At 42.8% G+C, this 26602-nt stretch overlaps 1 protein-coding gene across 2 annotated transcripts in view; it reads right to left on the bottom strand.

The window, feature by feature from the left end:
* MBOAT1 (membrane bound glycerophospholipid O-acyltransferase 1) overlaps window positions 1-20887 on the bottom strand; it is an 88100-nt gene extending 67213 nt beyond the window's left edge. Inside the window, exon 1 of one of the 2 annotated variants that reach the window (XR_016313461.1) lies at window positions 20691-20887. Coding sequence is in view for 1 of the 2 variants with exons in the window: in XM_089682263.1 (XP_089538389.1) it covers window positions 20691-20777 (87 nt within the window). In the remaining variant the exon portion in view is untranslated. The remainder of the gene's footprint in view (window positions 1-20690) is intronic. The other variant, XM_089682263.1, reaches the window with a different exon arrangement.
* Window positions 20888-26602: the final 5715 nt, after the last annotated feature.

The following is a 26602-nucleotide window of genomic DNA, read 5'->3' as shown; positions in this document are numbered from 1 at the left end:
TAAAGACCTCCAAACTTTGTGTGGTCTTCAGATTAGCACAACAGTGCATAGAGAGCTTCACGGAATGGGTTTCCATGGCCAAACAGCTGCATCAGCCTTACATCCCCAAGTGTAATGCAAAGCGTCGGATACAATGGTGTAAAGCACACCACCACTGGACTCTAGAGCAGTGGAGATGTGTTCCCTGGAGTGACGAATCACACTTCTGTCTGGCAATCTGATGGACATGTCTGGGTTTGGCAGTTACCAGGTGAACGGTACTTGTCTGGTTGCATTGTGCCAAGTGTAAAGTTTGGTGGAGGGGGCATTATGGTGTGGGGTTTTCAGGGGTTGGGCTTGGCCCCTTCGTTCCAGTGAAGGGAACTCTTGAGGCATCAGCATACCAAGACATTTTGGACAATTTCATGCTCCCAACTTTGTGGTAACAGTTTGGGGATATCCTCTTCATGTTCCAACATAACTGCACACCAGTGCACAAAGCAAGGTCCACAAAGACATGGATGAGTGAGTCTGGCGTGCAGTAACTTGACTGGCCTCACAGAGTCCTCACCTCAACCCAATAGAACACCTTTGGGATGAATTAGGATGGAGACTGTGAGCCAGGCCTTCTTGTCCAACATCAGTGCCTGACCTCACAAATGTGCTTCTGGAAGAATGGTCAAACATTCCCATAGACACACTCCTAAACCTTGTGGACAGACTTCCCAGAAGAGTTGAAGCTGTTATAGCTGCAAAGGGTGAGCCAACTCTATATTGAACCCTACGGACTAAGACTGGGATGCCATTAAAGTTCATGTGCGTGTAAAGGCAGACTTCCCAATACTTTGGCAATATAGTGTATAATCCTATGGGAAGAATTTCTGTTTAAAAAGGAGATGTTCACATTTTAGTAAAAAATAAATGCACTTTATTTGCAAGTAAAAAAATGTGTATTTATTATAGTTGTCTGCAGGAGCCTTTAAAGCATTGCACCAGCGATCAGCAGATCACTGGTGCCATGCAGGTCTCCTGCAGATCTGTCAGTATATCTGCTTGCCCTTACATGATGTACAAGCAAGCAGATATACTGACAAGAAGATTAAATTAACAACCACAGCACCATGGTAGTTCATTGAGGACTACAAGTCGACAGACGCTAAGGCTGTTGGGACTTGTAGTCTCTCATTCACAAAGGACTGTTAAAGAGTGACACAGCCAGGCAGGCGGAGCCCTGAACGGACACATTTTTCTTTTCAAATGACAATTGGGGGGGGGGGGGCTGTGAGAAGATTCCCCACTAGCTGTCAATGTGGAGGAACAGGGGCTGGTTTCATCGTTACATGTTACACCCTGAACATGGGTGTAACATGTTACGAAAGGTGAACATATCCTTTAAATGGTCTGATGACAGGGTCTCTTTAAGAGAGCTTAAAAAGGGTAGTAGACAATTAAAGGGAACCTACAGTGTATTTATGTCGACTACACATCTACTGTAAGGTTTAACATTTTTAATTGCTTGGACTTCTAGAAATTTGTAGATTCCCTAATATAAAGCCCTGTTTACAATTGCTGTAATTTGTTTTTTCAATAATACGACATGCGGATTGCAGCAGGGCATATCATTCTCACATCACTACCACACCCTGCACGCTTGTGAGAAAGTAATATAACTTATAGGTACAACTATGTAAAGTTCAATCACAATTCTTGTAGTTAAACAGCAACTCCTAGCTATATGTAATAGTATTCTGTGTACTTGTAATGCAATACAGGAAATACTGTAAGGCTGCAAAGGATGAAAAGCCTACTATGTAGTTGGGTTGAAAACTAAAACCAAAAATGTTCCTCCTTGTTAATGTGCAACTGTATCTTGTACTATTTTCTATTAAAAAAATTCCCCTGAACCCCCGAATCTTGGCCACTATGACAAATATTTACCTTTATTCCCCAACCAGGATCTGCATTGCTTGACTGCCTCACAACCTTTGTCCCTAAAACAGCCAAGTCATACTACACATGGGCGCCAGGACCCCATTTATTACATGGTGGCCTCTACCAGTTGTTCAGGGCACAGCTTTCCAATAGCAACCAATTGGGTCATGGTTCACATGCCCACCATGCAGCATCTTCATCAGAAGAATGACTGTCTTTTCGAGCAGGGCAGTACAATGAAGATGGCTGGATCAAGCTTGATGGTATTTGACTAAAGAGAAGAGAGACCTTACAGCTTGTTGTCAGTGCTCAGCTCAAAAGCCTGCATCTCTGATGGTATGGGGGTGCATTCATTCATAAGAAATGGGCAGCTTGCACATCTGGAAAGGCAACATCAATGCTGAAAGATATATCCAGGTTTTACAGCAGCTTATGCTCCCATCCAGACAATGACTTTCAGGGAACACCTTGTATATTTCAGCAGGACAATGCTAAGCCGCATACTGCATCTTTGACAACAGCATGACTTCGTAGCAGAAGAGTCCGGGTGCTTAACTGGTGTGCCTGCAGTCCAGACCTTTGACCAATTTAAAGTATTTGGCACATCTTGAAATGAAAAATAAGATAAAGCAGACCCAGGACTGTTGAGCAGTTAGAAACCTAGATCAGGCAAGAATGGGACTACATTCCACTCCCAAAACTCCAGCAACTGGTCTCCTCAGTTCCCAGAGGTTTACAGTGCGTTGTACTTTATGTGTGTCAGCTGGCTCCACTGACAGCTCCTGGTCACCGTTTATGATCAGGAGCTGGTGGGTGGGGCTCCTGATCATGTGACCGCTGCAACCAGTCACAGTGGTCCCATGGTAAACTCCACCTATCTTAGGGCCGACGGGAGCTGATGCCATAGGATTAAAAGGGATAAAATATGGGGAAATAAATATTCAAAATACATTTATTTTATTTGTCTGTTCACCTGTTTTTGCTCCAAAACTTTAGTTCCTTGGTACCTGCTGGGTATTATGATAAAGTACACTTACACTAACACAAATGAGGGGGACTACCATAGCAGAATTGTTTCCTTGGTTATTCAGCAATTAAAGAGTGCTAAAATACTTACTTGGAAGACGGAAATGCAGCCCAGAGTATGACTAATAAGGCTTATTTAGATATACACTGTAGTCTTTTTTCCTAAACCAAACAGTCACTTCAGATTATACACAGAAGGCCTTTCCTCTACATTCCAAGAGGTTTAGATCAGTGCTGGCCAGGTGCGGAGGTAACCAACGGCTTCTTCCAAGCCTACTTTATTCCCAGTACCAGGTGGTACAAGCATGATACAGGTACATGGTGACACCACTACATTACTAGTGGAAGGAAAATATTATACCGCCTAAAAGATTTATTGAAAGTTAGTGTTAAGCAGCAAATACACCCAAAACTCAGGCACTTGAAATGTAAAGTCTATGTGGATGGAAGTAGGATTAATTGCCCTTGGTCTTATGGTAGCCAAACAAGTTACAATCTGAACAATCTCAGTACAACCTTCAATCTAAACCTATTCATTGCTATGAAAAGCCTATCTATGCATCCAGATATAATGCGGGAGATTTGCGAGCATGCAAAATGTGGTGCAGCTCTGCATAGAAACCAATCAGGTTCACACTAAGGTGGTGCAGTACATCACAGGTAATTCGCACAGGAGCCAAAAAAGGTGCAGGACCCTTTTTTGGGTCTGCACTAGATTCGGATCGCATGGGTATTCACACCTATGCAATCCGATTCTGCACATCTCGCCGTGTTTTGGACCAATTTTGGGGTGTTAACATACACACCCGCATCGGTTTGCATGAATGGGGTGCGATTCTGATGCAGTGCGGAATTCGCACAAAAAACATTGTGAATTCTGCACCGCATCAGTGTGAACCCAGGCTAATGCAGGCCATAGAGGGGGAGAAAAATCGGCCGATTTTCATCCCGTCTACAGCCGGCAAAAAGTGTCCCTGCAGAGAGCTCCGCTATTTCTTTGACAGTGCTTTGACATTTATAGCGGATGCAACAATGTATCTATTTGTATCCATTTTGGATACAGATGTTTTTATTCGAAAACAAATAGATACATTGTTGCAACCGCTATAAAATGTCAAAAGCAGTGTCAAAGAAATAGCGGAGCTCTCTGCAGGGACACTTTTTGCCGGACTGGAATTCTTCTTCTTCCTCCTCATCCTCTTCTTTTTCCTCCTAATCCTCTTTTTCTTCCTCTTGCAGGTCACTGCTCATGCGCAGATTTTTTATCGGTAAAAAGATCGGCCGATTTGCCCATAATTGCCGCGAAAATCATCCGATCTGCAAAATCGGCCGATCTTTTTCCAACTTTACCGATAAAAAAAAAAAATCGGCCAAAATACCGAAAAACGGCCGAACAATTAACCCACTAACGATCCGAAAATCGGCCGATTTTATTTTCGCCCGAAAAAAAAAAACGGCCGATTTTCGACCCATCTATGGCCTGCATTATTGTCAAGATTTAACTGAACAAGCTGAAGTTAGAAGCTGATTGGCTAGCATGCACAGCTGCACCAGATTTAGTAAATCTCCCCCAATACAGTGCCTTGAAAAAAGTATTCATACCCTTTGAAATTTTCCACATTTTGTCATGTTACAACAAAAAACAAATGTATTTTATTGGCATTTTATGTGAAATATGAACACAAAGTGGTACATTATTGTGAAGTGGAAGGAAAATGATAAATGGTTTTCAACATTTTATACAAAACACATCTGAAATGCGTGGTGTGCATTTGTATTCAGTCCCCGAGTCACAACTTTGTAGAACCACCTTTTGCTGCAGTTACAGCTGCAAGTCTCTTTGGGGAGGTCTCTTCCACCTTTGCACATCTAGGAGGGTTACATTTTTTGTTTCACAATGGGGATGGTGTGTTCAGAGTGATGTGCAGTTTTTCGCCAAACACAGCGTTTGGCCTTTAGACCAAAAAGTTAAATTTTGGTCTCATCTGACCAGAGCACCTTCTTCCACGTTTGCTGCGTCCCCCACATGGCTTCTCACAAACTGCAAACAGGACTTCTTATGGCTTTCTTTCAACAATGGCTCTCTTCTTGCCATTCTTCCATAAAGGCCAGATTTGTGGAGGGCACAACTAATATTGTCTTGTAGACAGATTCTCCCACCTGAGCTGTGGATCTCTGCAGCTTCTCCAGAGTTACCATAGGCCTCTTGGCTGCTTCTTTGATTAATGCTCTCCTTGCCCAGCCTGTCAGTTTAGGATGACAGCCATGTCTTGGTAGGTTTGCAGTTGTTCCATACTCTTTCCAGTTTCGGATGATGGATTGAACAGTGCTCTGTGAGATGTTCAAAGCTTGGGATATTTGTAAAACCTAACCCTGCTTTAAACTTCTCCACAACTTTATCCCTGACCTGTATGGTGTGTTCTTTGGTCTTCCTGATGCTGTTCGTTCACTAATGTTCTCTAACAAACCTCTGAGGGCTTCACAGAACAGCTGTATTTATAGTGAGATTAAAATAACACACAGGTGAACTCTAACAATTAGATGACTTCTGAAGGCAATTGGTTCCACTAGATTTTAGTTAGGGATATCAGAGTAAAGGTGGCTGAATACAAATGCATGCCACACTTTTCAGATATTTATTTGTAAAAAAAATTCTGAAAACCATTTATCATTTCCCTTGCACTTCACACTTATGTGACACTTTGTGTTGGTCTATCACATAAAATACATTTACATTTTTTGGCTGTAACATGATAAAATGTGGAACATTTTTATGAATACTTTTCCAAGGCACTGTATGTCCAGACATCATGACAGGCCTCTCTGTAGAATGACTCTGTACACTAGCAGAATAAGCAAGGGACAAGGTAGGCGAGTTTTCAGCAATAAAAGCAGCTCTCCAACATCCTATAGCCCATACTGTAAATTTCTAGAATAAGCATGGCAAGGTTTGTACTAGACATTTATGGAGTGTTGGGGGGCAGAGCTGCCCCAATAATACAGGAAAAACAAAGAAATGCTGACCCATACCTCCAGGTTCCCCACCATGACCCCAGGCCAACCTCCCTGATCCTGTGCCCCGTCTAAGCCTTGTGAGCCCCACCACTGCACCAGACCCCAGGAACAGCGCAGTATCCCAATATCAGGTACTGGGACATGCATTTTGGCACCCCAGAATCATATCCAGTCTGACAAAAAGTTCTTGTTAAGTCAAACAAACGAACCACCAACTCTGCAAAAGGAAAAAGGGGGAGGTGTATTTCAACACCACTGACCATAAATGCTGGGAAAAAGGGGGATTTTATTTTATATATATATATATATATATATATATATATATATATATATATAAAAATCACACACACACAGTGACTTTGAATGCAGGGGAGAGGACAGGGGTTCAACACTGACCATGTGGCATAAAAGGATGCTTTCTGTCTGAACTTCAATGCTTGGGGAAATTTGTTCCACACAAATGCTGGGTATTCTTCCAGTTTCAGCAAGGCATTTTTCCTCCCACTGACCACTTAAGGCTGGGCATTGTGTGCTGTACTATACATTACACCAGGACTGGAGAAATCCCAGACAGACAGAGAATTCCAGAATTCAGAATGAATTTGTCCACCCTTACATTACATAAGTTCTGACCACACCACACCGTATCATGGGGGACTCACCCAGGAAAGCTTTGCCCTGAGCCCATCAGTTTGACCCAGCTTTCTGCCTAGGTGGAACCTAAAGATAACTACACAAAATTATGGTTATCCTTTAACACTTAAAGAATATGTAAACCCAACATTTCATATTCCTGATATGTGCCTGCTGTACCATATACTTGTATGAGAAAGTATCCTGTTCTCTTTGTATTGCTTCCTTTGTGTGAAATCCCTGGTGTTCCCGTCAGTGCCCTTGCTTTCCTATTTAAAAAAAAAAAAAAAAAAAAAAAAAAAAAAAACTGACCACACTAAGCATGAGAACACACCCTGTGCTGTGCTGGTAACTCAGTGTGCTCTCCTCCAATGATCACACTTGTGCTGACACACCCCTCCTGCACAGCCAATCACTGGGAAGATTAGCATGCTGCTGTTTCTCCTCCCCTAGATCTTATGCAGCTGAGATGTGATGTTTTGGCTTTCATTTCTATTTTAAAACTGCAGGGATGTTGAGTTCATATCGTATGGGACATGTAGCTCCAGGTAGGTAGTTTTTTTTCAAGCTTGCTCGCAGCAGGGCTCATCTATCAAGTGGAAGCATTCAGGTGGCACACACAGTGCTTCCACGCAGTGTCAGCCTCTCCCCCCACCACGTGTGAAGTCTGCTGGGCTCCACTTGCCCATCTGCGGACCCAGGACCGGCTCACCGCCGTCGCCAGGAGGGGAGGGAAGAGAGCGGACCCATCCACTCCCCTCCCCTTCTTGTCCTGACCCGGAAGTGACGTTATGTCACTTCTGGGTCCATGTTGAGAGACCAGGAAGGAATGTAATGCAGTGTGATGTGCACTGCAGTACATTCAGGGGAGCTTGGACCTTGGATGTCTCAATAAAGAGAACCTGTCACCAAAAATCACATCACATGTGATTGATGAAAAAAAAAAATTATGTTTTTTTCTTTTAATTATAAAAAAATGAAAGTTACACCCAAAAATGAAAGTTACACCCAAGAACAGAACATCCCTCCCCCCAAAAAAATAAACACACCACAACAGAGCCATATATGCATGTACAAAAACGTAAAAGCACACGCTGGGGTGCCTACACATGAAAACGTCGATTAGGATACACGTTACATATCGCTGTGCACGCCATAATGAGAGCAATAACTCCAGCACCAGACCTCCTCCGTAACACTATACTGATGACCTATAAGGAGCTTTAAATGTATCATATAGAAAATATAGGGTATTGAAGTTCATCGCCATTTCACAAGTGCACACAAATTTACCCACTTCAAGTCCAGACACTTTTACCCCCTTCCTGTCCAGGCCAATTTTCAGCTTTCAGTGCTGCCACACTTTGAATGACAATTGCGCAGTCATGCAACACTGTACCGATATGAATTTAGCATTTTTTTTTTAAGACAGATAAAGCTTTATTTTGGTGGTATTTATTCATCACTGGGATTTTTATTTTTTTTGCTATGTAAATGAAAAACGTCCAAAAATTTTGAAAGTGTTTTTCTTATAAAATTTTGCAAATAAATATATCATCATAAATCTTGGCCAAAATTTATTCCGTTATCTTTTTAGTAAAAAAAATATAAATAAATATAACCCAAATTAGTATAACCAAAAATTATAATTTTTTTACATTCTTATTTATTAATTATTTTTTATGTTTTGTTTTTTCTACATACTGTCACCCTAGCAATACAGTACAGTACACTCCCCTTTCCTGATGAGCACCTAATCAGTGCTCATTACACTGCAAGGTCTCTCCTGTCCCTGCTAGTCCCCAGGTGCGGTGCTGGAGACAGGAAATATACAGCGCAATCTTTAAAATATTAAACGTTTAAGTCGCCATAAAGTCCCTTTTGTTTTAAAAGCCCCAGACATTCCTAAAATCACCTCCTATTTAAAACACGGTTTTGGTTAAAAAAAAAAAAAACATTTTTATCTGGACAAGTAGATTGTCACGAGAGGCAAGTAGAGTGGGACATTGGTTTAGTCCCTAGACAAGTAGTTTTTTCAAAAATTTCCACACCCCTGTAAACTGAATGGGTTGTTTTACAAAGTGAGGGTTTACAATCACTTTAACTATAGTTAATTTTTAATGGCTCGATTGGGGACAGGTTAGAACACCTGTGAAGTTTTTATTACTTTATGGGTACGGGGTTGTTCACTTACGGTCTTGGCTATCATATGGAAAAGAAAGCAGAATCGCCCCATTAGGGACACAGCACCCTGCTAAAAAAAAAAAAAAAAAAAAAATGCTTCAACTGTATTCTAGTTTGAGCCATTCTCCCAACCTTCTCTCCCAGTAACCACAATGGACGTTAGGTGAAATAGAGGATTTAACCCCTATATTGGTTTGGTACACACATAATTATAATGTGTTGATCTTTTAGATATATGATCTCCTTTTTGGCCACACCTCTTCCTGAGACTCCGTTGGGTATGATATCATCAGTTAGATTCCTTTCCCTTTACAAATTTAGAACATTTTGTGATTATCCGTAAGTATTGCATTACATTGCAAGGGCTGGGACAGTGATAATAATGGGGAATTTTAACTACCCGTAAATTGACTGGAGTAATGGCCCTGCAGGAAGAGTTAAAAGGGCAAAAATTTATAAACCTACTACAGGACAATTTTATGGTACAGTTCATAGAGGCCCAAACTAGGAATGATGCTCTGCTGGACCTGGTAATCTCAAACCATGCAGAGCTTATTACGAATGTCCATATAAAAGAACATCTGGGTAGCAGTGACCATAACATGATTTCATTTATTGTTAGCTGTAAACAGCAAGCACATATGGGAAAAATAGAAATGCTCAATTTTAAGAGAGCTAATTTTCCAAGGCTGAGAGCTGCTTTCCAAGACCTAGACTGGGAGGGAATATTGGCATCGATGAACACAACACAGAAATGGGAGTTCTTAAAAAAAAAAAACTATGTGAACACACTGCAAAATATATTCCCATGGGCAACAAGTTTAAAAGGCTAAAAAAATCAAACCTATGTGGCTTACGGCCAAAGATAAAAAAGCTATATAAGAAAAGAGCTTTTATTAAATATAAAAATGAAGGAACACTATCATCGTTTAAACATTTCAAAGAATATAACAGAATATGCAAAAAGGAAATAAAGGCTGCAAAAATTGAAAATGAACGACAGCTTGCAAAAAGATAGCAGGACAATCCCCCCAAAGTTCTTCAAACATATTAATAGTAAAAAGGCCAGTTCTGAGCATATAGGCCCTTTACAAAATAATGGCTCCCGCTGCTGCCTCAGCCAATCAGGAGTGCGAGTCCCCGAACAACTGAGACCTGGACATCAATGGATTGGGATGGGGCTCAGGTAAGTGCTGGTGGGGCTGCTGCACACAGGTTATTTTAACTTCATGCATACAATGCATGAAGGTAGAAACCTTGAGCCTTTAGAACCACTTTATCCAAAACAAAAAAATGTTTTGCCTTTAGTTGTACTTTTAAAGTGGAGATGCAATAGAATACCTGTCAGATTGTATTGCTGTCTGTGTCCCAATTGTACAGATTCACCCTCTTCATTTGTCTGGTTTACCATTATTATTGAACGTAAATGTAGAAGAAAATCCCAAATTTGGGCTCTCCCCTTAAAGTTATAGAGGGGAAATTTTCCAATGTGAACACTAGTTTTGGTGACCTGGGTGTCCCCAGGGAATTCCCTTAATTTGTGGGGATTTCCTCTCACTTCCCGTTTGGCTATGGGATGGGAAGTGAAATCTCAACAGGGATACAAATGGCAAAAAAAAAAACAAAAAACCATCTGACGGGATATAACCTTCCCTTTCTCTATCCAAAATAGCAATGTTCAGGTCACACAAAGAATGAGGAGGGCAGTTAAAGTGGTAATAAACCTAAAATCGAATATATTGCAGATTACCAGTCACTAGAAATGGTGGCTACATTAGTTTGCTTTTTAGGATTTTTTCCCACCTCTCTCGTTTTCACTTGGGGATCTGGTCAGTAACACACTCCTTGTATTAGAATGCCCCCACTCTGGATGGATCACATTTGGCCAGCAGCAATGTCAGTCTGTGGGGAGGGGAGTGTTTAATTGTACTAGCTGATTCAAATACACTAACAAATTGAAGCTGAACTCCAGCTCATATTTTATAAATGGTTACAGTTTTTTTTTCCCTTTTGAGATAAAGTTTTTATATAAATAAATAAAACTGATCATTCTAAGCACCCCTGTCAATGTTAACTGGTTAGTCTCATTCCTGTAACTGATACATCTTCAAGAGAGCTTGTTCTTTTGAAAAACAACAGATGTATTCGGTGGATCACCACATGAAAATAAAAGAAAGCCTACAAAAGCAAACTACTGCAGCCATCATACCTAAGAATTGGTAAGCTGCAATAAATGTTTGCTTTTGGGTTTAATACTACTTTAAGCAGTACTAGCCAATGTTGGGTGAACCAATAGTTGTTTGGCTGACATTATTTTCAGCCAAAAACAACCAGATTAGAAGTCTCGTCTGATGTATATACAACCCCAGCAAACTTTGCTCCCTAGCCAGAAACATAGAAAATACCATTTACTTCCAGGTATGGAGAAGCACATGCAAGCAAAGATGCTTGGTGGTTAGCCCAATGCAGTCAGAGGAGGGAAGATCTGTGTAGGCTCTATCTAGAGAGAATCAGATCATAAGGCTTTCATTCAGAGCTTCTGCTGGCTGAACAGAGTTGGTAGGGTAGTGAACCAAAAGAGAGTACAAGCAGCTTAGGAAGGAGAATTAAAAGAAACCGGTTGCCAAATCCTGTTTGCTTTAGTCCCCGATCACACCGATGTGAACTGTCATGCGATTTGATGGTTTCAAACCGCATGAGCAGTCGCACCCTACTGTCTGCAATGGACATGAACATATCGGAGCGATTCCAACTCTTGTCAAAGTCACACTGATTTTGAAAGTACTTCATGCACTACTTTTTTGCAAGTATAGGTGGGACTTGCATAGACGTGTTCATGAAGTCGCACAGATATCTTCCAAGTGGCATCTGAAGCCGGACTGACATCTGACTTTGAAATCACCTGAATTCAAGTGAATTTCAAAGTCGGATTCGGTGTGAGCAAAGGCTTAAAGCAGTATTAACACCTCAATGCTTTTTAGCTTAAAAACTGAGAATAAAATAAATATTCCCCATTATTTGTTAAAATTCGTACCCCAGCACTTCTCAGTGTTGCTTCCTTGAACTTCCATTCTTTACAGAAAAGAGTAAACAGTGGACAAGGCATTCTCATGTCATTCTGTTAGTGTCAAGAAGAGGAGCTGAAGTGGAGGAAGGAGGAGCGGGGGACTGCCTTGCCATCCTAGACAATAGGGCTGCGTGTTTCTGTTGATGCACACAGTGTAGGGAAGCCTTTCTCAACATTTCAACACAGAGGAACCCTTGAAATAATTTTCCGTTCTCAGGAAAACCCTGCTAAAAATTACTATATATACCACGGATGTGCAATTCATATCGCCGACGCCTGGGACATGTAGCTCTGGGTGCTGGGCAGGTAGTTTTATTTTGCCTTTAGCCCTGCTGCGGGCAAAGGGCTTACCTGTCAGGTGAGCCCACAGTGCCAGCTTTTCCTCCCTGCTCGCTATATGTCTCAGGCTCCAGCTTTGCTTGCTCATCTGCAGGCCCTGGACTGGTTCAGTGGGTGCCGGCGGAATGACAACTCATTATACATTAGTGCAGCGTTTTTCAACTAGTGTGCCGTGAGATATTGTCTGGTGTGCCGTGAGAAAAAATTGCAATTTCATCCGTAACATGTGGCCTCGGCTCACAAATAGACCAATCATTAGAACAGCAATGGGCAAACTATGGCCCGCGGGCCGTATACGGTCCGGCGGACCTTTTAATCCGGCCCGCGGAGCGTGATACTGTCAGGATGATCTGTCCCCCTCGACGTATCTGCGCATGTGCCGGAGATCACCGATCGGCTGCTAATGCCTGAAACTGGCACATGCTCAGATACGTCGAGGGGGACAGATCCTCATAGGAGACAGATTTTCATGCTACACCGGAACAGCGAGAGGAACGCGCGGAGCAAAGGTAAGTGAATTGACACAGGGGGGGCGTGGGGACTTAATATGGGGGATGAATTACTATATGGGGGATGAATTACTATATGGGGGATTAATTACTATGCTTACTATGGGGGAATATTACTATACTTACTATGGATGACACATACACATCATTCATCTACTCTTGGTCCGGCCACCGGGTCCAATATATGAACCCATTGCGGCCCTCAAGTCAAAAAGTTTTTCAATAAATTTTTTTAACATTTTCTAATGGTGGTGTGCCTCGTGATTTTTTTCATGAAAAAAAGTGTGCCTTTGCACAAAAAAGGTTGAAAAACACTGCATTAGTGTGATGGTCTGTGGGAAGGATGTTCCTTACACTTGTGGTCATTGGGAAGAATTACCCCTCATATATAGCTAAAAAGATCAATGGTGTCAGTGAGAACTTATCTGAGAGACAGAAAATTCTTACTGCTCTAGCAACCTCTGGAGGAACCTAGGGTTCCATGGAATCCTGGTTGAGAAACCCCGATATAGGGAGACAACTAGCCCCTGAACGCAAGGGTGACTCCATAAAAAGCTGAAAGTGAACAGAGCCTGGTGATGATCATGGCACCAGCTTAACCAAGAACACAGACAAGAATTAAAAAGATAAAGAAGCTATATACCCAATAAGTGATAATCTAGTGCTAAAAGGCCTTAAAAAGGAGAAGTACAGCCAAAGCTCTTTTGGGTGTTCATCTCCTGTGGATCACAGGAGTGCAGTTAGGTCTGCACTCCTGTGACCAGTTTCCAGCTGACAGCGGGCTGAAGCCTGCTGCCGGCTGATTTCACACAGCCCAGACTGGGGAAGGATCACGACCATATGGTCGAGATCCACCCTGGAATCTGGAGTGGCACCTGGTTCAGCCTCTCAGCAAGCCACTTTGAGCCTGAGTCAGCCGTTCCCTCCCCCCTCCACAGCCCAGAACTCCAGTGAGTGCAGGGGGGAGCAGAGCAGACAGTGGTGAATGATAGTCACCACTCTCTGCCCACAGCGGCGATGAGAACGTAGAGCCAGCGGGGTACAGATGCAGCATTGGACCAATGCTGCATCCACCCAAGTATGATTTAACTGCCTCCCACCCGCCATATAAGAAAATGACGGGAGAGCAGTGGTTCTCTCATTCTGGTAGGAAATCATATGACGTCCTCCAACCCCAGCGGCGCATGCCGGCGACCAGCGGTGTGCTGGGACACAGGATCACCGATCGCAGAAAAGAGCCAATGATGTAGGCCAATCACAGCTGGTCAAATGTAAATAGGAATTGCCGGTTATCAGCAGTCCTCTCCTCACACTGACAGCGCGTGAGGAGGAGAGACGGTAAGCGGCATTCCTCAGAGGTGACATGTACACTGATCTTTAGTGCCCTGATTATCAGTGTAGCCCCATCAGTGCCACCTGTCAGGGCCCATCAATGCCACATACCAGTGCTCATCAGTGTACATCAATGCCACATACCACTGCCCATCAGAAATGCCATTCAGTGCCAACTATCAGTGCCAGTCAGTGCCATATATGAGTGCTGCCTTTCAGTGCCCATCAGTAATACCTGTCAATGCCCACCAATGCCCCCTTATCAGTGCCCATCACTGCAACTTCATTAACGCACATCAGTGAAGGAGAAAAATTACTTATTTACTAAATTTTATAACAAACTAAGAAAACATTTTTTTTCTTCAAAATTTTCAGTCTTTAATTTGTTTAGCAAAAAATAAAAAACCCAGTGGTGCTCAAATACCACCAAAAGAAAGCTCTGTTTAAAAAAAAAAAAAAAAAAAAAAAAAAAAGATAAAAACTTTGTTGGCAATTGTCAAAGTGCGGCAGCGCTGAAAGCTGAATTGGTCTGGGCAGGAAGGGGGTAAAAGTGCCCAGTAGGCAAGTGGTTTAAAAAAAAAAAAACCCACAGTTCTCTTTTAAAATTAGGGTTTAATATGACTTAAATGCCTAGTTCACACTAACATTGAAAGCGGGTGTTTGAGGGTCATTTTTAATGCTCCTCAAACGTCTATGCAAGTGATACTATGGACAGCACACAGTGCTGTTCACATTACCAAAACATAAAATGTTAGCGTCGCTTCAAAATTGAAGCCTCATGTTCAGTCTGTAGGAGTTTGAAGCCTTTCAACACTTCCCATTCAAGTCTACGGTGACGCTCCACAAACACGCTGGCATGCGTTTGCAGTACAGTTGCGGCGCATTAATAACATAAGTTAATTATAGGCATTTGTGCTGCGGTTTTAACACTGGAAAAATGTTTATAAAGTGTATCAAAACCATGTATAGGACGTTTGGGGAGCGTTTTTAATGCTTGTAAAAAACGCTTGTAAAGGAGCATTTGTTAAGAGTTAGAAATGTAGCCAAGTGTGAGCAAGTCCAAAGTGGTTATATCAGTAAAGCTTATTTAAAAAAAAAAAAAAAAAAAAAAAAGTCATACATACCTACTCTGTGTAATGTTTTTTCCCCTCCCCCCTGCTGAGGGCCCCTAGAGCAAGACATTCATGCATGCTCATTCCCGACCCTCCCCTGTGTGCCTATGGAACAATGGAGCACACAGAACGTGGCTCAACCCAACCCCCGCTTCCTCCTCCCTGGCTGTGATTGACAGCAGCGGGATCCAATGGCTCCCAATGCGGTGTCTCAGCCAGTGAAGAGGAAGAGACCTAGGAGAGCCTTGGCTCTCGTGTACATCAATGGAACGGGCTCAGGTAAATATTAGGGGAAGCTGCTGGGGTTGGGGGGGTGCTGCACACTGAAGTTTTTTCCCTTCATGCATAAAGGTAAAAGACCTTCAGCCTTTACAACCACTTTAAACGGTTCCCATAGATATGAGTAAACTTTTGACTGGATCAGGAGACGATCTCACATGCTGTACATTGGACGCCACTGAACCTGCCACCTAAAACACTAACTGAAAAACCTGTCTGTCATTATGTGATCAGTAATCCTTCTCTATATGATAATAGGTGATATCAGTGCCTGCTTGTGCCTCTCACTTCTTCCTCTTTCCATTGACAAGAGCAGGAACTGCAGCCAAGAAGAATGTTCCTGTTTGTGAAATACTCGGATCTCACCGGACGGCAGTTTGGTCATCCACACTATGTCTATGGACATCTTTCACAATGAGCATTACTCAAACATTCTCCCACAACCAAGGTGGATAAAAAAATCGATTATTTTTTTTATTTCTAAATATCAGATTTATTTTTTTTATTTAAAAATCGGCTTTTTCGGATTTAAATCTGATTTTTTTTATTTTTTAATCAAATGTATTTTAATAAAATGCTTTTGGAGTACAATTCTATCTAAAGATAGTTTTCTATTTAAGATACAATAATCATTTAGTTTCTTCAGCATGAAATGGAGCTTAGTTATGTAGTATGAGGCTGTATATTCTGCAATATTTACATTTTTGGTAAACTCATTCAGTGAATCCAAGTGGAGATAACATGCACTGCATTGATGCATTCACACAATTTCAAAGTAATCATGAGAAAAAAGAAATAAAAGAATTTGTGTAGTTCTCCAGCTATGTGCGATTAACCTACTAACCTAAAATCGGTTCCGATATCGCAGTTTTACTAACCCGACAGCTTATTATTCTAAAAAGGAAACCTTCATTTGATTTGTAATTATTAAAGATTCTAACTACCAGCAAGAACGAGTCGGATTCCTTATATTTAAATAGCACCTGTCATTTTAGATCCATCATGGCAGCACCTGTTAGCAGGCATCCACTCACCTGTTGCCGCCACGTCCTTCACCTTTTTGTGTTACTGCCGCATCACCAGCCGTCCCATTAAAGTGAATGGGATTGTCGGTGAGTCAACAGCGGGTCAGAGGAGGAGCCTCTGCGGGACAGATGACAGCTGCTCTTTAAAAATTATGATTTAAATTGAGCCTTTTCACTAGTGATTTAAATTAACTTGATTGAAATAATATCCACCCTGCCCACAACTCTAGAAAAGATCCATCATTACAAAGCTGGAGACCACCAAAACCTTCAATGACCATGGGGTCACCCAAGCAGCCAAACCAAAAATGTTTACACTAGTAGAATTTTGTTTGATATTTTCTGTTTTAGGAACATTCATTCCATCTTCTGTTAGTAGGATCAATTCAAAATTAAATATCTCATCACTGCATTAGAAAATTAAAGGAGCTGAATGGGAAATTAAAAAATTCCAATAGCGTATTTGTTAGGGAAACTTCATTTGTTCCAAAATCAAATGTTAAAAGCAAATGAAATTTTGAAATACTTTCAAAATGGCAACGTCATCAAATGTACTTAGAATTTTCAAACAAATCTAACGTGTTTGAAAATGTAATAATAATAACAGTAATAATAATGAAAAAAAAAAATCATTGTACAAGAAAAAGGACCTGATTATAAGTCCTCATGCACACTGCACGTTTTTACAGCGGCTGTTTTTTGCTTTTGACTTTTTTTTCCTACAGGCAGTAAACTCCCCATGTTGTCATATGTGTCCACGCACATGTAAACTGTAATCAACGTTTTTTGGTAGTGGCTGGAAAAAAACCCCAAAACTGGTGGGTTTCTAGAGAATTTTTGTTAGCTGTAAAAACGCTGTAACGCTTAAAAATGCAGCAAAACGTGGTAATTCGTGGCAAACCAGCATTTTTGGACTTTTTTTGACTGAAAAAAAAAAATTTGCGGGGGTCAAAAAGACCTCAAAAAAAAAAAAAGTGGCAAAACGCCAATACAAAAATACTAAAAAAACTCACATCTATAATGTGACTTTACACAGCTAACGCTACCAACGTTATTAAAACGCCCATTGTGCATGAGCAGTAAAATCTGCTCAAGCTGGCTTCATACAAACTGAAATGGAAGATCTATTCTCATCAAATGTCTACTTGTCTATGGCTAGCATGTGAGCACACTGGAGGTCCCATGAAAACCACAGACCAGCAACAGCTGGAGATAGCATGCAAGTGAACAGTGCTTGACATGTTGCCAACTCATTATAGAGAGGAGAATTCAAACTAGCCAAAGGATTACTTCTACGATTCCCTAAATCAGATAAATCCAAAGATTTCCTAGATAACAGGAGAACTATAATGCAGGGCAGGCATGCAAAATTTGTAATAGAACAAAAAGAGAATCGATTGCTGAACAAGTTAGGGCTCACTCATACAAGTACAGAAAACGCATGTGTGTTGACACACCTTCACTTGCGGTTTTGTAGCACATTGTGTTGTACTGCACATTGAACTGCATTTTTACATGAGTTTTGTTTTTCTATGCTTGCCACATCTGGGGTGAAAATTATTATTATACAGGATTTATATAGCGCCAACAATTTGCTCAGCGCTTTACAATATAACGGGAGACAATACAGCAACAATACAGTTCAATACAAGAGGGATAGGAGGGCCCTGAAAATTCTAACTTATTTTAGTATGATAGATGTGTTGCACAGAGGTGCGTTTTTGTGCATTGGGTTGCATAAACTTTCGGCCATTGCAGCATTTTTATGCAACCCACCCCTGTATGGTGTGAACACGGCACGTAGAAAACCACTGTTTTCTATGGCGAAGATTTACTAAAACTGGAGAGCGCAAACATGTTCCATCTGTTTTCCCATAGCCACCGCCCCCCCTCCCTCTGACAGTACCGGGAGACTTCTCTCCGTACTCTGTCAAATTTGAAAACAGCACAGCCACCCACTCGGCTCCATCATTCATTCATGGATTTCCGTGAATTAATGAACTGAAAGCCCTGACAGCTTTAGCGGCTGTAGGCTTGTAGTTTTCAATGAACTACCACGGCGCTGTGGAGTACTTCTGTCAGTATATCTGCTTGCTCATACATCCCATACAGCAAGCAGATATCCTGACAGTTCTGCAGGAGACCTGCATGGCATCAGCGATCTACTGATTGTTGGTGCAATGCTTTACAGGCCCCTGTAGACAAAAATAATAAATGCACATTCTTTTACATGCAAACATTTTTGTCTAAAAGGCAGTGCCCGAGTGCTCAAATGGTCAGTCCGCCCCTGGTGTGAACCTAGGGTTAATGGCCAGACAGATCTGTACATGTATGGGTACTATAAACCGTATAACCAGAGCAGATCCAGACACTGATCCCATCCACAGATGAAGAGTGTATAGTATACGGGTGTCTATAGTAATGTCGGGCACAGATGAAGGAAGTAGTGCGCACGGTATACGGGTGTCTATAGTAATGTCGGTACAGATGGAGGAAGTAGTGCACACGGTATACGGGTGTCTATAGTGATGTCGGTACAGATGGAGGAAGTAGTGCGCACGGTATACGGGTGTCTATAGTGATGTCGGGTACAGATGGAGGAAGTAGTGCGCACGGTATACGGGTGTCTATAGTAATGTCGGTACAGATGGGGAAGTAGTGTGCACAGTATACGGGGGTCTATAGTAATGTCGGTACAGATGGAGGAAGTAGTGTGCCCGGTATACGGGTGTCTATAGTAATGTCGGGTACAGATGGGGAAGTAGTGTGCACAGTATACGGGTGTCTATAGTAATGTCGGGTACAGATGGGGAAGTAGTGCGTACAGTATACGGGTGTCTATAGTAATGTCGGTACAGATGGGGAAGTAGTGTGCACAGTATACGGGTGTCTATAGTAATGTCGGTACAGACGGAGGAAGTAGTGCGCACTGTATACAGGTGTCTATAGTAATGTCGGTACAGATGGAGGAAGTAGTGCGCACAGTATACAGGTGTCTATAGTAATGCCGGGTACAGATGGGGAAGTAGTGCGCACAGAATACAGGTGTATATAGTAATCTCGGTACAGATGGAGGAAGTAGTGCGCACGGTATACGGGGGTCTATAGTAATGTCGGTACAGATGGGGGAAGTAGTGCGCACAGTATACGGGTGTCTATAGTAATGTCGGTACAGATGGAAGTAGTGCGCACAGTATACGGGTGTCTATAGTAATCTCGGTACAGATGGGGGAAGTAGTGCGCACAGTATACGGGTGTCTATAGTAATGTCGGGTACAGATGGGGGAAGTAGTGCGCACAGTATACGGGTGTCTATAGTAATGTCGGTACAGATGGGGGAAGTAGTGTGCACAGTATACGGGTGTCTATAGTAATGTCGGTACAGATGGAAGTAGTGCGCACAGTATACGGGTGTCTATAGTAATCTCGGTACAGATGGAGGAAGTAGTGCGCACAGTATACGGGTGTCTATAGTAATCTCGGTACAGATGGAGGAAGTAGTGCGCACAGTATACGGGTGTCTATAGTAATCTCGGTACAGATGGAGGAAGTAGTGCGCACAGTATACGGGTGTCTATAGTAATCTCGGTACAGATGGAGGAAGTAGTGCGCACAGTATACGGGTGTCTATAGTAATCTCGGTACAGATGGAGGAAGTAGTGCGCACAGTATACGGGTGTCTATAGTAATGTCGGGTACAGATGGGGGAAGTAGTGTGCACAGTATACGGGTGTCTATAGTAATGTCGGTACAGATGGAAGTAGTGCGCACAGTATACGGGTGTCTATAGTAATGTCGGTACAGATGGGGGAAGTAGTGCGCACAGTATACGGGTGTCTATAGTAATCTCGGTACAGATGGAGGAAGTAGTGCGCACAGTATACGGGTGTCTATAGTAATCTCGGTACAGATGGAAGTAGTGCGCACAGTATACGGGTGTCTATAGTAATCTCGGTACAGATGGAGGAAGTAGTGCGCACAGTATACGGGTGTCTATAGTAATCTCGGTACAGATGGAAGTAGTGCGCACAGTATACGGGTGTCTATAGTAATCTCGGTACAGATGGGGAAGTAGTGCGCACAGTATACGGGTGTCTATAGTAATCTCGGTACAGATGGAGGAAGTAGTGCGCACAGTATACGGGTGTCTATAGTAATGTCGGTACAGATGGGGGAAGTAGTGCGCACAGTATACAGGTGTCTATAGTAATCTCGGTACAGATGGAGGAAGTAGTGTGCACATCATCAGAGCACTCACCTGTTCCAGTGGCATATGTAGCAGATCGCTGACAGGCAGCAGCAGGGTGGACCCTGTGGGTCTGGGGGACGTGTTGGCCACCATCATTCACCCATCCAGCATCCTAATGATCACACACAGGGAATGGCCGGAGCCCAGCAGACCCGGTACATATGTACACAGCTACACACCCAGGAAACCAAACACATCGTATCTCTGGCGGCACCGCCCCGCCCACTCACCCGGCCCACCAATCACAAGTAGTCGGAGTGTTTTGGGTGTGTCCGCTGACTGCTCTCCGTCTGATGGCAGAGCTGGGTGAGAGGTCTGTGAGTGGGGGAGCTGGATCAGCTGGTTTTTCAGGGCAATGATGGAACATAGAAATAGCCACACACAATAGAGAATCAAGGGGCCCGTCTAGTGGAAGGAAATACTTTTCATAGTATATAGAGGCAATGGGGTTCACCATGCTAAAATAATGAACTGCTTCATGATCAGGCTATTTTTTGCTATGCAGCGCTGTGCTACTTTAACCACTTTTCCTCCTGAGGATTTACCCCCCTTCCTGACCAGGCCACATTTTGCGTTAAGCCGCTGCGTTACTTTAACACACAATTGCGTGGTCATGCAACGCTGCACCCAGAAGAAATGTATGTCCTTTTTTTCCCACAAATTGAGCTTTGGGTGGTCTTTGATCACCTGTGCGGTTTTTATTTTTGCGCTATAAAAAAAAAAAAAAGGCTGACAATTTTGAGAAAAAAAAAAATATACATTTTTGACTTGTTGCCATTAACCAGTTCCCAACTGCGCTATAGCTGAAGGACAGCTACAGCGCGGTTGTGAAGTCCTGGGACGTCCATGGACATCATTCCAGAACCCGGCCCCCAGCGGCGTGCACCCGTTTCCGCCGGTGATGGCTGTGTCCTATGGGAACAGCTGATCTCGGGGTATGGTAAATGGCCAATCACTTGTCCAATGACACTGCGATCACTGGGTAAATACAGTTGCCGGTTCTCGGCTGCACTGTCCTCACGCTGTAACAGCATAAGTACTGCCGAGAACCAGTAGTTCTCAGCGAAGGGATCAGCACTGATCAGCAGGGCACTGATTATCAGTGCCCATCAGTGCCACCCACCTGTACCCATCAGTGCCACCCACCTGTGCCCAGCAGTGCCACCCACCTGTTCCACTCAGCAGTGCCGCCCATCAGTGCCATCTATCAGTGTAGCATCATCAGTGCCTCCTATCAGTGCCCATCAGTGCTGCCTATCCGTGCCACCTCATTAGTGCCCATCAGTGCAGCCTCATCAACACACACCAGTGAAGGAGAAAATTACCTGTTTGCAAAATTTTATAATAGATACAAAGAAAAACTTTTTTCAAATTTTTTGCTCTTTTTTTAAATACCACCAAAAGAAAGCTCTATTTGTGTGAAAAAAATTATAAAAATTTCATATGGGTACAATGTTGCATGACCGCGCAATTGTCATTCAAAGTGTGACAGCGCTGACAGCTGAAAATTGGCCTGGGCAGGAAGGAGGTATAAGTGCCCAGTAGGCAAGTGGTTAAACATGCCCCGTAAATTTTTTAAAAAGAATCTAATTTTGGCATAAATTTAGGTCAAAATGTATTCTGCGCTATGTCTTTGCTGAAACAAAATCCCAATACGTGTAAATTAATTGGTTTACGTGAAAGTTATAGCATTTACAAATGGCGGAATATATAATGGAATTTTTATTTTTACTAGTAATGGCAGCGATCAGTAACTTATAGCGGGACTGCGGCGGCCATTCTGACAGTGGAAGGAACTGACTTGGTGTCACTGACATCCCCAGTGACACCAATACAGTGATCAGTGCTAAAAAAAAAAAGAAAAAAGCACTGACACTGTACTAATAGCACTGGGCAGGAAGGGATTAACATGAGGGGTGATCAAAGGGTTAACTGTGTGCATGTGCTTCACTGTAAGCACACTGCTTTGGATGGCTGTGCTATGCACAGCCATCCAAAGCAGTGTGCACGAGCTGACAGGGAGGAGAGCTGTTTTGTTTACAAACAGTTCTCCTCCCCATCAGAGATGCTCGTGTATCTCTGGGTGCCGGTGAATAATCATCAGCTGGGACCCGGTGATTGACAGCCGTGAATGGCGGTGCACTCTAGCCGGGAATGCAAAGTCACATGTATATAGATGTGATTTTGCGCACCCGTGCCGCACTGTAGCAGTATATCTGCTATAGGGCGGTTGGGAAGCGGTTAACTGACAATTGCGCGGTCATGCAACGCAGTGCCCAAATGATATTTATAGCTTTTTTTCACACAAATACAGCTTTCATTTGGTGGCATTTGATCACCTCTGGTATACAAACAAACATCCGATGGCCACACATCCAGTAAAATCACCTTCATTTCTTCTTTAAGCATATTCCACAAACATGACAGGGATACAGGACTCCAGCTAACGCGTTTCACGCTCCACTAGGGCTTAGTCATAGCTCAGCTATGACTAGCGCTATGACTAAGTGCTAGTGGAGCGTGAAACGCGTTAGCTGGAGTCCTGTATCTTTGTCATGTTTGTGGAATATGCTATAAGAAGATCAGCTGGTTTTTCAGGGCAATGATGGAACATAGAACTAGCCACACACAATAGAAAATCAAGGGACACTTCTAGTGGAAGGAAATCATTGTCATAATATATAGAGGCAATGGGGTTGATTTACTAAAGTGTTCTTTGCTAAAGTGTAATTACTAACATATGCTATAAGAAGAAATAAAGGTGATTTTATTGGATGTGTGGCCATCGGATGTTTGTTTGTATATTGGAGTCTGCCACGGACAGGGCCAACACCTGGGATTTAGTGTGTGTATGATAGCGGAAGAGGGAACCAACCTAGAGCGGTGTTTTTTGTTCTTTTGATCACCTCTGGGTTTTTTATTATATAAAAAGAAAAAGACTGACTATTTTGAAAAAAAACATATTATTTACTTTTCTGCTATAAAATATATCCCATAAAAAGAAAATTTAAAAAAATCAAATCTCTTAATAAATTTTGGCCAAAATGTATTCTGATGCATGTCTTTGATTGAAAAAAAGTGTATATTGATAGGTTTGTGTGAAAGTTTCAGCGTCTACAAACTATGGGATAGATACTGGAATTTATATGTTTTTTTTTCTTACTAGTAGTGGCAGCGATCAGTGACTTATAATGACACTAGCAGCTGTCAATCTGACACTATCTGATGCTGGGTGGAATTAACTGCCACTGACATCACCAGTGCCATTATTACAGTGATAAGTGCTAATAATATGCACGGTCATGGTACTAATGTCACTGGGCAGGAAGGGGTTAACATCTAGGGCGATCAAGGGGTTAAATATGTGCCTAACATGTTTGTGTGTGTACTGTGTGCTGGTTTTACTGTGGATCTAGTTGAAGCAGAGAATGAAAAATCAACTAGATTGTTTGTCACTGTTTACACCTCCAGAGCTGTGTTCTATGAGTCTGAGAGCCGTTCGCTGGGTGCCTGTGGCCAATCACTGGCGGGCACCTAGTGATAAGCATGTGCTGTGGCCAATCACAGCCAGGCAGGCACCCCCTACCCATAAATTCTGCACAGAGCGGTCGCCCTGTAGCAGTAAAGCTACAATGGGCTGGTCTTAAAATGGTTAAAGTAGAACTAAAGGTAAAACAGATAGAATAAGGGAGGGTTATAACCCGTCAGTTTATTTTTTGCCATCTGTTTTCCATTGGGTAGTAATATCTTCACTTCCTGGCCCATAAACAAAACAGGAAGTGAGAAGGAATCCCTCCAAAGTGATGGAACCTATTTTTGTCACAAGAATTAGTCCCCCCTTTGGAAGATTTCACCTCTACTTTTGTTCTGGGGACAACCCAAAATTTGAGATTTTATTTCACTTTAAATCTTGGTGAGAGAAATAAACAGAACACATACAAACAGAGCACAAGTATCAATAAAAATCAAACAGGTTTCCTAATTCTTCTCCACTCTGTCCAAAACTAAAAAAATACTTTTCGTTATACTTTAAAGCAGAACTCAATTTTCTTCTACTATATGTGATTCCCCTTCTACTGTATTACAAAAAACTGCTAAGTTCCACGTCGTCTGTACGCCCTGTAACAGCGTTCGCTCAGCAGTGGGTGTGTGTGACCCCCTGGATGGGTGCACGACACAAAAACACAGGCACAGCACAACAACAGTGGAGGTGAAAAAACAAAAAGGTGCAGTTTATTTACAATATGTACAGAAAAACGCCAAACCAAAAAGAAACATGAAATCCTGGCCAACTTGGCTACTTACTGTACAAACAGCTTCCCTATCTATTCACTAGGCAGAGCCTGATGCTATACCTAGTTGCAGGTAGTTGGAGGCTAGCCACACAGGCTTTTGTCTCCCTGCACACGGATAGGCTGTTGCTCCCCAGCCAGTTCAGACACAGATCTGGTTCCAGGTTGGAGCAACTCCCTAAGCAAGCTGGGAAGTTTTATACCAGCCTTAATGAGCCCACTACCTTCAGCTGGGCTCATTACCTCAGTGCTGAAGGACTCAGCACTTCCCTCTAGTGGAACAAATCCCCATAAAGTCTGAACCTTGGACAAATGTCTCGTCCATCCAGGACGCAACCAGGTGATTTCACCTGCCTACCTTCACATACCCCCCCCCCCTCTTGTTTCAACCTTGGAGTTGTAACACCAGTAACCAGGCAGGCATGAACCCGGGATAAAGCATCCACATTTCCCATCTGAACTCCAGGGCGATGCTTTACCGTGAAGGTAGATTCTTGTAGGGCCAGAAACCACCTATTTACCCTTCTATTGGTCTCCTTATTTTGAGCCATCCATTTCAGAGGAGCATGATCCATGATCAGGTCAAAATGTCTGCCTAGCAGATAGTACCGAAGGGAATCTAGGGCCCACTTTACCGCTAAACACTCCTTCTCAATCGTGGCGTAATTTTCCTAGTGAGATTTTAACTTTCTGCTGAGGTAGATTACCGGGTGCTCCTCCCCCTTCCAAACCTGGGACAACACTGCTCCTAAGCCAACATTGGATGCATCCGTCTGGATCACAAAGTCTTTTGAAAAGTCTGGTGAGTATAGCACTGGCTGGCTACATAAGGCCCTTTTCAAAAACTGGAAGGCTGCTTCAGCCTCTGGGGACCACTTAACCATGACCGGCTCCTTCCCTTTTGTCAGGTTGGTCAGGGGCACTGCCAGAGAAGCAAAATGGGGGATGAATCGTCAATAGTAGCCAGCAATTCCTAAAAAACCCGTACCTGCTTCTTGTTTGGGCGTGGCCAACTCTGTATCGCTTCCACTTTGTTGATCTGAGGTTTTATTACCCCTCTCCCAATAGTGTACCCAAGGTACCTGGCCTCTTCCTGTCCAATAGTACACTTCTTTGGGTTGGCCGTAAACCCAGCTTTCCGTATTGAGTCTAGTACAGCCAGAACTTTTGGCAAATGTGAGGCCCATATCTGCGCTATGGACAATCACATTGTTCAGGTAAGCTGCAGCATACTTCTGATGAGGGCGAAGAATCTGATCCATTTTTTGCTGAAAGGTGGCCGGGGCATTCTGTAACCCGAACAGCATTCTTCTGTACTGGAATGACCCTTCCGGGGTTACAAAGGCAGTCTTCTCTTTTGCTGACTTAGCTAGGGGAATCTGCCAATAACCTTTCGTCAAATCAAGCGTTGTCATGTACCGGGCTGCTCCCAGTCAGTCGATTAGTTCATCTATCCTTGGCATGGGGTAGGTGTCAAATTTTGACACTTTATTTAACTGTCGAAAGTCGTTACAAAATCGCCAGCTCCCATCTGGTTTGGGCACCAACACTATAGGGCTGGACCAGTCACTCTGGGACTCCTCTATCACCCCCAAATCCAGCATTCTCCGTACTTCCCCACGTATTGCC

The sequence above is a fragment of the Staurois parvus genome, unplaced genomic scaffold (genome assembly GCF_062004578.1).
Source record: "Staurois parvus isolate SC_StPar_1 unplaced genomic scaffold, SC_StPar_1.0 ptg000287l, whole genome shotgun sequence".
NCBI classification, from domain to species: Eukaryota; Metazoa; Chordata; class Amphibia; order Anura; family Ranidae; genus Staurois; species Staurois parvus.
This window is presented reverse-complemented; position numbering and strand designations above follow the sequence as displayed.